Source organism: Neovison vison, chromosome 6, assembly GCF_020171115.1.
Source record: "Neovison vison isolate M4711 chromosome 6, ASM_NN_V1, whole genome shotgun sequence".
NCBI classification, from domain to species: domain Eukaryota; kingdom Metazoa; phylum Chordata; class Mammalia; order Carnivora; family Mustelidae; genus Neogale; species Neogale vison.
Genome location: NC_058096.1, coordinates 126,080,355 through 126,093,955, shown reverse-complemented (window position 1 = coordinate 126,093,955; position 13,601 = coordinate 126,080,355). Strand labels below are relative to the sequence as shown.

Below are 13,601 nucleotides of genomic sequence, written 5' to 3'. Positions count from 1 at the left end.
CCTGTGGAGGGCTGTTTTCCCAGATTACTCCTTGAAATTTTGTGTTATTGAACAATTAAATGAAAATCTCTAGGGGTGGAGGCAAACATTAACATTTCTTTAAAATTTCCCCCAGAAGATGCTAAGGTACAACCAGGGCTGAGAACCACACCCAAAGGCACCCTGCCTGTCAGTCCATAGCTGGTTTGGGGGAATTAGATATTTTGCAACTGGGAGGGAACACTGAGTTCCCATTTTTTCTGTTTGCTTCTTTCAGCCCTGAATCCTGCCCACCCTTCAAGCCTGATAATGCCTCATTGTTCATTGGAAAGAATGCTGTAGTCACACCTTTGGTGCGGGGAATCAGTCTACAGAGTCGTTGACTCACCTGTTATCAGCTGATAAGCCTATATGCCTCTTGCTTAGAATAGCAAATAAGAGACAGAGTGGCTAAAAGAGAAACCTACCTCCTTTGGGAGCAGTTTCTCTGGTTACCTATCTATGAAGAATTAGAACTCCAGATGGTAGAATCTTCCATCTTGAAAGGAGGTCACCCCCATGCATGTCCATGGTCATTTCTAGGCTTAGGGGGTTTCCAGCAATGAGTGGTGGAGAACATTTCCTCCTACTTTCTGGAACCTGCCCCCACCACAGCTCCCACTCTCAGAAGAACCCCTCAAAGAATCTCTAAAGCAAGGCAGTCTTTGGTCCATCCATCCAGGTCCAGGGTTGGGACTTGGACAATCATCCCACAAGATATAAAGCATAAAACATGAAACAATGTTGTGTCTTTTCCAAGCACAGGTGCCATTGTTCATCCAAAATCCAGAGATCAAGAGAGCAGGAAAGAAACGAGGCCTTGTCATGCAAACGTGGCTCCACAGAGGCAAAAGGACCTCTGAGAGCCTGAAGGCAAAGGCTGACCAGGACAGGCTGCCCAGGGCTCCTGTATCCAAGGGCTCCCGTGGCATAGCAGCGGCAACTCTCCACAGGAGGCAAGCCCACCGTGCTTTCACCTCCCACTTGCCAGTCTCACCGCCATTCTAATCCAGCAATGTCAGGCAAGATCATGTGCCTCAGCCAGGCCACCTGGTGTTATGTTCTCCAGAACAAACATTAAAACTACTCAGTCAAAAGAGTCCATGATTCCACCCTCACCAAGAGTCCAGCAGAAATGTAGAATGAGGAAGGGACATCCTTTAGCTTGCCTCATTAATATTGTTTATTTGGTTTTTATTTGTTTGGTTGGTTGGTTGATTGGGTTTTGGCTATTTTAACCAGATGCCCTGCTAGGTGGTTCTCAAAAGGGATAAGTGATTTTGTTCTCTGAAGAGCTTAAGGCTTAAAATGTCAGAATGAGAGCAGTGTTTAAAACCTCTAACCGGATTTTGGGTGGATTTGAAGCTCACGAGAGGCCCATGGGGACAAGATGAAGGGAACGTCAACTCCCTTTCTCTTCCCATATGTCCAGTTTTCTGGTAATAACATACATGTTAGTAGAGCCTGAAGGATATTTTCTCAATATCTGCTGGATATTATCCAGATAAGGATATTATCTCAATTTTCTGCTGCCTGGATGTTCTCTCCATAGTTGTCCTGAACCAGGCTTGTAGTGTAATTGTATGTGTTAAAGAGAACTAGAACCATATCATGAGCAACTGTGGGTCTAGAAAGTGGGTCTATTATTACTTAGCCAAGGTACTCCCAAAGTGAAAAGAAACTTGAGGTTCAGGATTTCCTGAAAATATGGATTAAGGATTTCCTTAAAAATATGACCTTCCCAAGACAGACACTGCTTTAAGGCAGTGATTATTTTTTGTGAAACTTTATACCTCCTATGGCATCTGGCAAAGGGTTTTGTAGACAATTTGAGCTTTAAAATATTCAGTGAATGAATGACTGAACTCATTGATGAGTTGTATGATTATGTGACATATGGCTATGAGTATATACCAACATATGCTGGATGCAAACACAAAAATGTAAAGGAATACACAAGTAGTTGACACATCCTTATATTTGTTAATAAAGGAATGAACAGGCTGTTTGTTCCCAGTCTCTCACAGGGCCAGCCGAGCCCTTGAGCAAAGCTTCAGAGAACATAGGTGACACTCTAAAGCCCTTCTGTATTAAGAGTGGATCCAAGGGCCACTCTAAAGGCCCTCCTGAGCTCTCCTTGACCTACTGGGGTCACCACGGCTCTGGCATGAGAACTCAGCTGTAATCTCAAGATGCCAGTGTTAATCAGTTCAGTTTTCCCAGGAAAGAATGGTCAGATCCTACAGGATTGACCCACACCATAAACCAACACATTTGCCCTGCTAATATATATAGTTGCCAATGGGACCAAGACTGATGATGGTTATGGACTCTGAAAAACAATCTGAGGGGTTTGAAGTGGCGGGGCGGTGGGAGGTTGGGGTACCAGGTGGTGGGTATTATAGAGGGCACGGCTTGCATGGAGCACTGGGTGTGGTGAAAAAATAATGAATACTGTTTTTCTGAAAATAAATAAATTGGAAAAAAAAAAAGACCTAAAAAAAAAAAAAAAGACTGATGATGGTTGCATGTAGAATTCTCTTCTCAGCAGAGAAGCAAAGTTAAAATCAGAAGTTTGTTCAGGGAGAAGAGAATCAGAATCAAATGGAGTAGAACTAGAATGGCTGGATACCATCATCTCCATACAAGAAGACACCCTGGTGAGAAGGTTGCCTGGGCTTCCATTCCTCAGACAATGCAGAAGGCTCTTGAATGAGTTCCGCATGATCTACCTCTCCTTTTTCAATAGACTTCATCGATTGCCAATTCTTCCATCTTACCAGCTGCTTTGTGATATGCACCTCAGAGTGAATGAGCTGGCAGGTCCAGTGATAAAGGCCATATTTCAGACAGAAATCTTCCTGAAGAGATTAGAGAGAAACTGTTCCCAGGAAATTCCTTGTCTTGAGAGTCACATTTAGAAATAATCTCCTGGGACAGGTTATTCCCTGAGATGATTTTTAGAGACTATTTCCCTGTACATACTTAGCATCCATTTGAGGGGATGATATTTCACGGCTGAGTCTCCATGTTTAGAAGATACATTCTCTTAGGTGCTTACAGATCACCTGACCTTGATGGCAGCCTGCTTTTCCAGGATTAGGTACCTCAAAGTGATGTACTGTGATGGAGAAAGTAACCATTTTGGGATGGTTCTGGGTTTGACGCCCAGGTCTTGTTTGTTCCTTGGTATGTGTCCTTGAGGCTCTCTAACCTCTGACTCTCAGTTTCTTCAACTATAAAATGGAGGTAATCATATCACCCACATTGCAGGGTTTGTTTTGTTTTTTTTTACTGTGGATTAAGGTTTTTAATGTCTAAAAAGCCACTGATAGCTTTCAATCAAAATGTAGTAATTGGCTACATTTGCAATTGCTTCCCAAAATTCTCCAGTTCTACTCTATCAGAAATACCCATGCTCAGTCCTTTCCCTCTGGAGAACACCAGGGACTCATTTGTCTTTCTTTTGTAAAATGCATTATGCTTGTAGTGGGCATGTTTAATGACTGTTTTTCCCCACTTTGGCATAAGATCCATGAGTGCAGAGGCCATGCTGACCTATTAATTAAGGTCATTCCTGTGCCTAGTCATAGGGGCTCAGAAAAAAACTGTTGGGATGAGTCACTGCATATTAAGGACACACTAGAAACCACTGTGGATATATCTGGAAGGGAGGTCACTGCTGGAGGGACCTACAGTTTCCATTGCTTCCCGAGAAGGGAACTGATGATAAACTGGTTGTGTTGAAAGGCCCGTGATTGAGACATCAGGCTTTTCTTATACACCCAAAACCTACGACTCATCCTGACTGTAATAGTCCCTTTGCAAAGAGACAAAAATACGGTGCCCTTGGTATATTACCTAGTAAACTTGCTCATGATGTGCTATAAATGAATATTGGGTTTTCCTAAAATGGACAGAACAATACGAAGCTTTGAGCCCATATGAAGAGACTAAAAGAGAAAAAGTTGGGGTTAGAAGTCAAAGTCACACGGTTTTACTTTACAGTTCTATCAATAATTTTTCATGTCACCTTGGTCAAGCCATTTCCTCTAAGTAGACCACAGATTATCAAGCTTTAAAATGAGGAAACAGAATAGATCAATTCCACTGGCTGTCCCAGCTCCACAATGTCCTCATTCTACAGACAACCATGGCCAGGTCCTTCAACAATCAGAGGATTGGACATATGGCTTTGCATCTCTCACAACTCCACGTCCCCGGGCGATGGCAAGGGTCACAGTTTATGGATTTGCTATTTCTTGGGAATTTTGTGCTGGTTGATTGTGGTTGCTTTGTTTTACTGAGCCAAAGCCTAATCAGTCATGTGGAGATGGCCTTATCTGCAGCTCGTGTCTTGTTCCTCCTTCTGCAGCCATGCTGCAAGCAGTGCGAGCCCTGATGATCGTGGGCATTGTCCTGGGTGCCATCAGCCTTCTGGTGTCCATCTTTGCCCTGAAGTGTATCCGCATTGGCAGCATGGAGGATGCCGCCAAAGCCAACATGACATTGACCTCTGGGATCATGTTCATCATCTCAGGTAAACAAGGAGCTAAAGTTCCCTCTCTGAAATGGGCTTCTGGGAATGTCAAAGCTAAATCATTCTGGCAGAGGAAACACGACTTCTATCTACTGAACATGATGACTGGACCATGAATCAGAGCTTTACACACTGGGATTCAAGATCTGAGATTAGGGCCCAGTTATGCTGTACAGAATTGTCATGAGTGTTAAGGTCCCCCTTAACTGCCACCCCACTTTATTAGAAGAGATTATCAATGCTAAGGTAGTCATGTGACTCAGTCCCTAAAGGCATTATTTTGGTAAGACTCTAGAAAAATGATTTTAAGGGAAGAGCACTTAACATCATGAAAGGGCCAGGCCCAAAATATTTGTATTATTAATCCCTTGTCCTAAGATGACTGGAAAATCTCTTTCTGCACACATACAAATCCTTCTACAATTAGCAAGATAAGAGAGTCTAAGCACCTAACACAATGTCTAGCACATAGTGGGAATTCAAGAATCAAGGATTGGATTAGCCATTCTGTTACAGGAATGGAATATTCTGCATCCTGCTCAGCTAAATTCATTTAAGCACACATTGCCTCAGAAACATTGTGATCCCTTTAAAGCTGACTCTGGAGCTTTCTTGTTCTTGGCCCACAGGTCTCTGTGCAATCGTTGGAGTATCTGTATTTGCCAACATGCTGGTTACCAACTTCTGGATGTCTACAGCTAACATGTACACCGGCATGGGTGGGATGGTGCAGACCGTTCAGACCAGGTAATCTCCTAATCTAGTCTTAGTATTCTGTGGTGAGTACAGTTGTAAAAATCCTATTAAACACATATGCCTAATGTGACTGTCAGTGTCTGAAATAGCAAAAATTTATCAGAGGCAACCATGCCATATCGTAAATCAACAATGATCTGTAAATTCATAATCTTCATTTCAGTGAAATATCCTTGGTGCTATGACTTGAGGCTGAGCTGACATTTGCATTGAAATACAGTGACAGTACACAGTATTTATCTAACACGCTTACACAGGCCCCATTGTGGTGGCAATGAAACAGGCACTATTAGCCCAGGCATGTAAATGAACCTCAACCTGCTTCTCCAGGCCATGACAGGAACCTGGCTAGGGACAGGTGAAAGCTTGAATAGAACTGAGCAGAGTGGGGTACAGGTGTGAAGAGTAATGTTATGTTTCTTCCTTGTACAGCTGAATCTTCATTTCATTCATACATGTATTCATTCGACAAATGTATGGAGCACTTGCTGTGGGCCAGGAACTGTTCTGAGTGCTGGGGATAAGACAAGGTCCCCATCCTCATGGAGGTTGCGGTCTAGCCAAAGTAGATGAACCCCTATGATAATTTGGTGTCTAAAGGAGGGTAGAACTTCTAAATGATGGAAGAGCAATTCTGAAACCCATGTTCATTTAACCACTTCAAAGAGATGTATTTCAAAGCAAGAAGCAGCAGCAAATTCTTAAAGAAGAAAGATCTTGTGCTGAGTCATGTAAATATTATATCTAAGTGACCTGTCGTCTGTGGAGTGGATACACTTGGTATTCCTCCAGCCACACCATCGTGGGATACAAAGAGGGGATGAGGTTGGGATGAATCCATTAATCTCTGACTCCCTGGAACTCCAGTCCCCATCCTTGCTCTGCTTTGTTTCAAGAGAGGAAGAAATGATCCCCATAAGCTCTTCCCATCCTCCTATATGATTTTTCCATTATCTCTCTTGGTTACAAGGACAACTTAGAAGTATGCTGACCAACTCATTTTGGTTTTCTGGGAACTTTGCCAATTTAAGCACTGAAAGTCCCACATCCTGGGCAACTCTTCCTTCGTGGGCAAATCAGGATGGTTGGTCAGCCTACTTAGAAGAGCCCACCTTATCTGGAGTATCTGGGTGCCTGGGGTCACTGTCCCTGCCTAGAGGGGTCATCCACCCAATGGCACCTGGGATTAATACCTCCATCATTCTCCCACACCATCTCCCTAAAACCTGCCCCATCCCTTCGGCAGCCAACTTATATTCTGAGATCGAGACTAGAGTATTCTGAGAGTCCTCCTGAATGCCTTCCTCCATGGATGGGCAGCAGTTTTTCCCTTTCTTCTGTCTTCTTATCCTATCTACCCAGAAATCACCCAGGACAGTACAGCTTCCAAGAAAGGCCTGGCAGTCAGTTGAAGGGACTTTCTGGTACCCCATTGGGCTTTCTGGTATCCCTTCCTCTGCTATTGCTGCATTGAATGTACCTGAGCTGCAAATTGCCTGCCTTCATGCTATACACAGCTTGCGAGATATGTTGTATTAGCCTACACATTGCATTTTATAACCTGCATTAATCACCAACTTTTTAAAAGTAGAAGTGTGTCGTAGATTGGGTTACTCAGAAACAGATCCTGTGAAACAGATCCCAAGGCTCTGTTTAGCGATTTATTAAGGAAGGGGAGACTGGGTAGGAGAGAGGAACCCAGGATAGAGAAGGGAGTAATTGCAATGAAGTCTGGGACTCAACCCAATCCTGGGGAGCTGTGAACAAGACAACCTCCGAGTTGCCCTGACTTCAAATTGTCACCTTTCTGCACTAGTCAGCCTCTGTGCTTGTGGGTGAAATGGCTCCAGGGACTGTACCAAAGCTAAAACTCCAGAGGGGAAACATGGGGGCTGGCAAGCAAAGGCAAAGACCACAGGAGCTGAAGAAATGATTAAAGGAACATAGGGGACCTGGGTGGAGCACCATTAGTGCTCTCTACAGGGATATTTCACAACACACACACACACACACACACACCCTGTTTTCCCAGCTTCTTGCCAAAAAAAAAATCAGATCTGACAGTACTGGGCCCTCATCCTCTATGACGACAATCTCTGCAGTTAAGAGACGAACGCCCTCTTAGCAAGGACTCACCCTCTCCAGTTTATCAAATGTCCCAGCTCTGAGGTCATTTATCATTGGGCTTGTGGGGTTTTTTCCCCCAAAAGAGAGAGCTAAGAAAGTGAAATATTTTCTTATACCCAACCCACTTCACTCATTTAAATTCCATAGCCATCCCAGTTAAGTATTTAAGTTTGCTGACCTTGACCAAGAGGTCTAAGTTAAAGAAGGGGACCTCATTCCCCCTACACAAAAGATAGAATTAGCTTCATGACTAACAATGAGGGCCTGGGAGACAGAGGGATCTGCATTTGAATCCCAGCAACTCCTTCCTGGGTCTTTGAAAAAGTTGCTTAACCTCTCTGAGCCTCTGTCTCTTCATCTATAAAATGGGAATAATAAATCCTGCCAAATGGGACTGATGGAAGAATTAAATAAAATTGTGATAAAAGAGTCCATCACAGTCTCAGTAAGGGCTCAATAACTGGCGCGATTTTTGTCATCATTAACATTGTGCAGTCACTCAAACATCCGTAGGGGTATCAAGGACAGGGTTTCTGTCAGGGCAGAGGGACCAGGACTGCCCCCAGGAGATTCACCCAGGGGCTGAAGAGGAGTCCGAGGAAGAGGTCAGCTGTTAAACCCCTAGCTACAATGGGAAGGACCAAGGGGGTGGGATGAGGTTCTTCATTCCAAGCCAACAGCACTCAAACCAAATGCCTGTCTTTTCCTAGTCCAAAGGAAATAAAAATAGCCTACAACTAAATGTTCTCCCAGAACTTTTTCAAGCCCTGAGCTAAGTCTGCCAGCTCTGCCCTTTACATTACACTTGGTCATCCAGCTTATATTGCTTACTTTGATCCTGCTAAAATGTGTATACTTTTTAACCACACCTAAAGTATCTTATTTTCTTAGGTTGCAGAGGTCTGCACACATTTCTGTCTTCCAAGTACTGGTATAATGTTCTTATTTTGTGATTTGTAAGCATACGAGTGATTCACAGTGTTCTACAAACATCCCCGTGATCCTTAATGAGCCCAAGGGGAAAACCTCCATGGGCAGGCATCCACTGTGCTGAGCTCTCCCTTCCTGTGAGATTCTTGGAGATGAAGGGAAAGTTACCAGCTAACACTGAAATACCCACTGACTTCCTAACATCTTTTGGTCACAGTCTCCACTACCCACAAAGGTCCATTTGGAATGAGAATTATTTTATTTTCAGGACACCTGTTCTCAGACAATCCTGCTCAGAGGTAACAAGTCCCATGGAGGCATCCCTCCTAGGAGAAGTGTACCAGCTTTGGAGTCAGATGACACAGGTTAAAGTTTCAGTGTGGGCTCTAGTACAGAAGCACTGGGAAGGTAGAATCTGTGTTCCCTATGTCCCAGTGCCAGGGCAGTGTCAGGCACATAGTAGGAGCTCAATAAATATGTGTTGAACAGATGCATAAACAATGAATGGAAGAATGAATGGTCCCTTCACACTAGTTCTTTCTGAAGATAATGCTCCTACCTGCATGGGCAGTTTCCAGGGTACTTGAATTAGGTAAGATGACAGCTTATTAGCCCACAGGAAGAACTCAAGGGGCCAAAATACCTTCAGAAATAATAACTTCAGACTGATTCCACGTCTCTCAAATTCCTCTTGCCAAACCTTTAAGACACTCCCTAATGCCAGTCGGGAGGGAGGTGAATTTCCAGAGATGTTTCTCTGAGATTAGAGACTTATAATTAATTCCATGCCTGAGTGATGCTAGGGGCCAGAGAATCCCACTGCCGTTTGGCTGACTAGCTTCCATCCCAGTTCTGCTCTCGAAGGCACCTCATTCACTTGGCCAAGACCCAAAGGAGTGTGTGTTCAGTGGCATGGGCGAGAATGGGTGTGGAAGCCGCAGGAACTGACAAGAGAGGATGGGTGTGGCCAAGTACAGTGGGTGGAGTCTGGAGGGTTGAGTTGCCCACATTCATTGCTTCATTTCCCCCCTCAGGTACACCTTTGGTTCGGCTTTGTTCGTGGGTTGGGTCGCTGGAGGCCTCACACTAATTGGGGGTGTGATGATGTGCATTGCCTGCCGGGGCCTGGCGCCTGAGGAAACCAAGTGAGTCTCCCCATCCCAGTGCAATCAAACATTGAATCCAAGTCCATTTAAAAGTATAATTTGGAGCCACAATGATCAGTCTAGGTTTATGGATGAACTTATTAACTAAAGGATCCTGAACCCTCTCTTTTATGGGGAACCTAAAGAACGGAATAGGAACATTTCAGCTGAGTGGATTTAGGAACGATCCTGCTTGAGAGAAAAAAATATCCCCCCAGGTTCCTTCTGACTTCAGGATTCGATGGTTCTCAGCTGAAAGCAGTCCGCCCACCAGGGGATATTTGGCAACAGCTGAAGACTCCTGATTCTTGCAGCAGCTTGGCAGTGGTGCAGGGGTGATACTGGGATCAAGTGCAGGGGGCGTGGGGGTGTTGCTGCTAAACTTCCTGTGACGCACAGGAGAGGCCCTCATGACAGAGTCCTCTGTTCCAAAATGCCAAAGTTTTGCTTCAGAGAAACCCCACTGTACTGGAGCTGGGAGACCTGGATCCCGGGCCAGATCTGCTGCTAACTAGTCCTGTGACTTCTAGCAGGTCATTTGCCTTCTCTGGGCCTCTGTTAGGTCATCCATAAACTGAGCAGATGAGAGAAGAGTGGCTCCATGTATGTGCCTTCCAGCTTATAAATTCTGTGATTTTTTTTCTGGCATAACCATGTTCCCCCAGACATTGTTTCTGATTCAGCTTCATTTTAATTGATTAACAGAGGGAACTCACTAGTCATTAATTACCAGCTCTAATACAAAACAAGAAATTCTGCTCCAGTGCAGAGGCAGAAAAACCTGTGTCTCAAAGGCTAGACTGACCAACCATCTGAGTTTGCCCAGGACTAAGGGTTTCCTGGGATGCTGGACTTTCAGTGCTAAAACCAAGATATCCCGGGGTAAATGGAGTGGGTTATCCTCTTACCAAATACATCTGTGGTCATGGAATGTTTCTTTTTTTTTCTTTCAGCTACAAAGCTGTGTCTTATCATGCCTCAGGCCACAACGTCGCCTATAAGCCCGGAGGCTTCAAGGCCAGCACTGCCTTTGGGCCCAATAGCAGAAACAAGAAGATATACGATGGGGGTGCCCGAACAGAGGACGAGGTACAGTCTCATCCTTCCAAGTACGACTACGTGTAGCATTCCAAGACACCTCGGCATGGGCAAAAGAATCCCCCAGTTAGAATGCACTTGAAAAACAAGGAAATTTTACCTTGACTCCTGATTGCTTTTGACTCACAGTTGAAAGTTAGAAAAACCTTGATTTCACCCGTGAGGTGGCCAGATGGTCTGGACCACATGTCTCTATGTCTCTAATGTTCCATCACAAAAACAGCTGAGTTATCAGATATGAATTAGAGGCTACCGTTCACAGTTTCCAATCCCCTATTTCTTTTTTTTTTTTAATTTAACCTTTCTAATCTGATGATAGACTGTGGTTTGAATTCCTATCAGACAATAGCCCATCGATGATCTATTTCCCAACTCATCCCCCAGAACAATTCTGCAAGGAAAAAAGGAGAGTCCATCAAAAGACATCATTTCCTGCTATTTGATTTTAACCTCCCCTGCCAACTTGGCTACTAATAAACACTGATTGAAGAAGAGGTGATAGGGAAAGATATTTGTTATGTCTCCAGCTCATTATCTGAGTTTTCTTACACTGTGATCTTGACATTACCTGGACCAAAGCAATTTCAGGTTAAGGAAAGCTTTCTGCTTTTGCTGGCAACTGCTAATTCTAATATGATGTGCCCAGGGGTCTCCTGGGCTCCCCACTGCAGGTCCTCTTTCTGTCACAGGCCAGAAAGTGTCCCTAGAGGAATGAGAAAAGGATATTTGTGGGTAATCTGAATATATGTGGTATTCTCAATATAGTTAGAATAAATATTAGTGAAACAATACACTGAATTAGCCTCACCCCTGCACATGAGTAGAAGAAAATGAAAAAATAATTGCTTTGGTATTGTCTATATTGACTTTGTAAAATCAGCCTTAAGTTTGAATTCCATGAAATGTTCACTGATCCTAAGTATTTTCCTTTGAGCTCTCCAGGACTATGACTACACATGATAGATACAGTGTAACTCTGTAAAAACCAAATGATGAAGCTGAAGGAATGAGTTGAAACCAGTTCTTTCAAAAGACAAGCACAACTACAAAGTGATGAGCCTGGATGTAATGTGATGGCAAGTGACCCCTATGCACACTTGCATGGCTAGAGGTCACTGTCAGTTGACAGGAGCACTTACTAGGCACTGTGGTCCTCTTTGATACTCAGAGAGCTCTTCCCTTCACTAACTTTACCTACAGTGGTTGGACCATTGGATGTTCAAGAACTGAAAGCTCTTGACAGCCACACACCTTCCCTGTGTTCACATGCCTGCTGCAGAAAGCCTGAATTCCTTCCAGGCCACCAGAATTCCATCTCAACACCAGAGCCAGAATAGGTCCCCAGGGAAGTAAAATAAGAGCAGTCTCTCAAAACTACCCAATCAGGGAGCAGCACTGGCACTGGGGGAATCTCACCATTGGGTTATTATTTGGGGAAAAAAGTCCCTACACCAATAGTGCATGTGAAAGTGGCCTCCAGGGATTTGGGTGACTATTCATGGGGGTCTTCGAACTCAACAGAGTATGTCTGGGGGAAACCAGATCACAGCCCATTAAACAGAGATGAATTTTGTTCACCAACATACAAAGCAAACTCAGAGACCCTTCTAACTGAGACCGCAATGGTTCTAAGCTACATCAGATACAGTATTCATGGAACTCATTGCCTGAGATGGGATAAAGGGTGGATAGATAATTCAAGGAAAAAAACAACAACAACAAAAAAGGCAGAGATGGGGGAAGACAAAACTGAGCAACCAAGGGCATGGAGATTGTGAGGGTTCTCAGGATCTGACTTGAAGGCCATGGGCACAATGAGCTTTCTTTGCTACCACCAGAAAGTCCCTGGTCCGGTCTGAGGCACTGAGGTGTGGCTCAGCTGGGTTTTTAATCAGCACATCCTCTACCCAACACTTTGTTGTATGAAAGCTTCCGTGAGTTAGACTGTGCTTTGTAATTTTGTTATTGTTGCTCTAGCCTATTGTATATGCATTGACCATTGACCTGCATGTTTTGTGAACTAAATATTAAAATTACTATTATCTCACATTTCAATAGCTCCTGCTTTTTTGTCCTAAGCTTCAGGACGTGGAGGGGGTGTGTCTCAGCACCTCAAAGTTGAGGGTATCTTCTGGAATGTTTCTGCTTGCAGAATCTCCCTGCTCAGCAGTAGCCTGGCTGACTAGAGGCCAATGAGGTCTGATTCCACACACTTAGTGGTTCCTGCAAGTTGAGAAGCCTGAATCAAAAGGACTTTCCAGAGCAGGCAGGCATGCGGCATGCAATCCAGGGCCACATTTAGCCTGTCTGACCCTCAGTGCACCAGCCGAAGTGTCTAATGTCATTGGCCTGCCCACAAGCTAGTAAAATAGGAGAGCCAATACCTATCTTAATGCTGTCAAGAGCTGGCTTCACCAGCTCAAGTAGTTATACTCACTGAGGCTGAATCAAGCTAAGAAACATGACCTGTAGAGTCAGAACAACCCAACCACAAACCCAGACCACCCCACTTCCCAGCTGTGTTAGCTTGAGCAAAGCAGTTAATCGTTCTGAGTCCTGGTTTCTATAGAATGAAAATAATAACCATAATGGTATAATGCAAGTAAAGGACATATTTAAGTGACAAACACTCAACTTGCATAACTTTAAGACAAAGAGGGCTTTGACTTAGGTAACTAAGATATCTGAGACCAGCATTGATTTCAGGCATAGATCAAGGGATAGATCAAGGGATATGACCAAGATTCTACTTTTTTTTCTGTCCGTACCTCAGTTCTCCTTTCCTCTCTGTTGGTTTGCTTCTCAGGCAGGATGTTCCCACAGGATAGCAATGATGGCTGCTCATATCTCTAGGCATATGCCATTTTTCAGCTGGAGTACCTTGCCAAAAGGAAGTATCTCTTTCCTGATATCTGTAGGAGAAAAAAATTCTGATAAAACTTATTGCACTGTTTGAGTCATAGCCACTCCTAAACATCTTCATATAA

At 44.0% G+C, this 13,601-nt stretch overlaps 1 protein-coding gene across 2 annotated transcripts in view; it reads left to right on the top strand.

Annotated features, from left to right (window-relative positions):
* Positions 1-12,663, top strand: part of CLDN18 (claudin 18) — a 28,586-nt gene extending 15,923 nt beyond the window's left edge. For both annotated transcript variants that reach the window (XM_044252295.1, XM_044252294.1), the window contains exons 2-5: positions 4,394-4,558; positions 5,188-5,305; positions 9,406-9,516; positions 10,470-12,663. In XM_044252295.1, the coding sequence (XP_044108230.1) occupies positions 4,394-4,558; positions 5,188-5,305; positions 9,406-9,516; positions 10,470-10,641 (566 nt within the window). In that variant the 3' untranslated portion in view covers positions 10,642-12,663. The remainder of the gene's footprint in view (positions 1-4,393; positions 4,559-5,187; positions 5,306-9,405; positions 9,517-10,469) is intronic.
* The last annotated feature ends 938 nt before the right edge of the window (positions 12,664-13,601 follow it).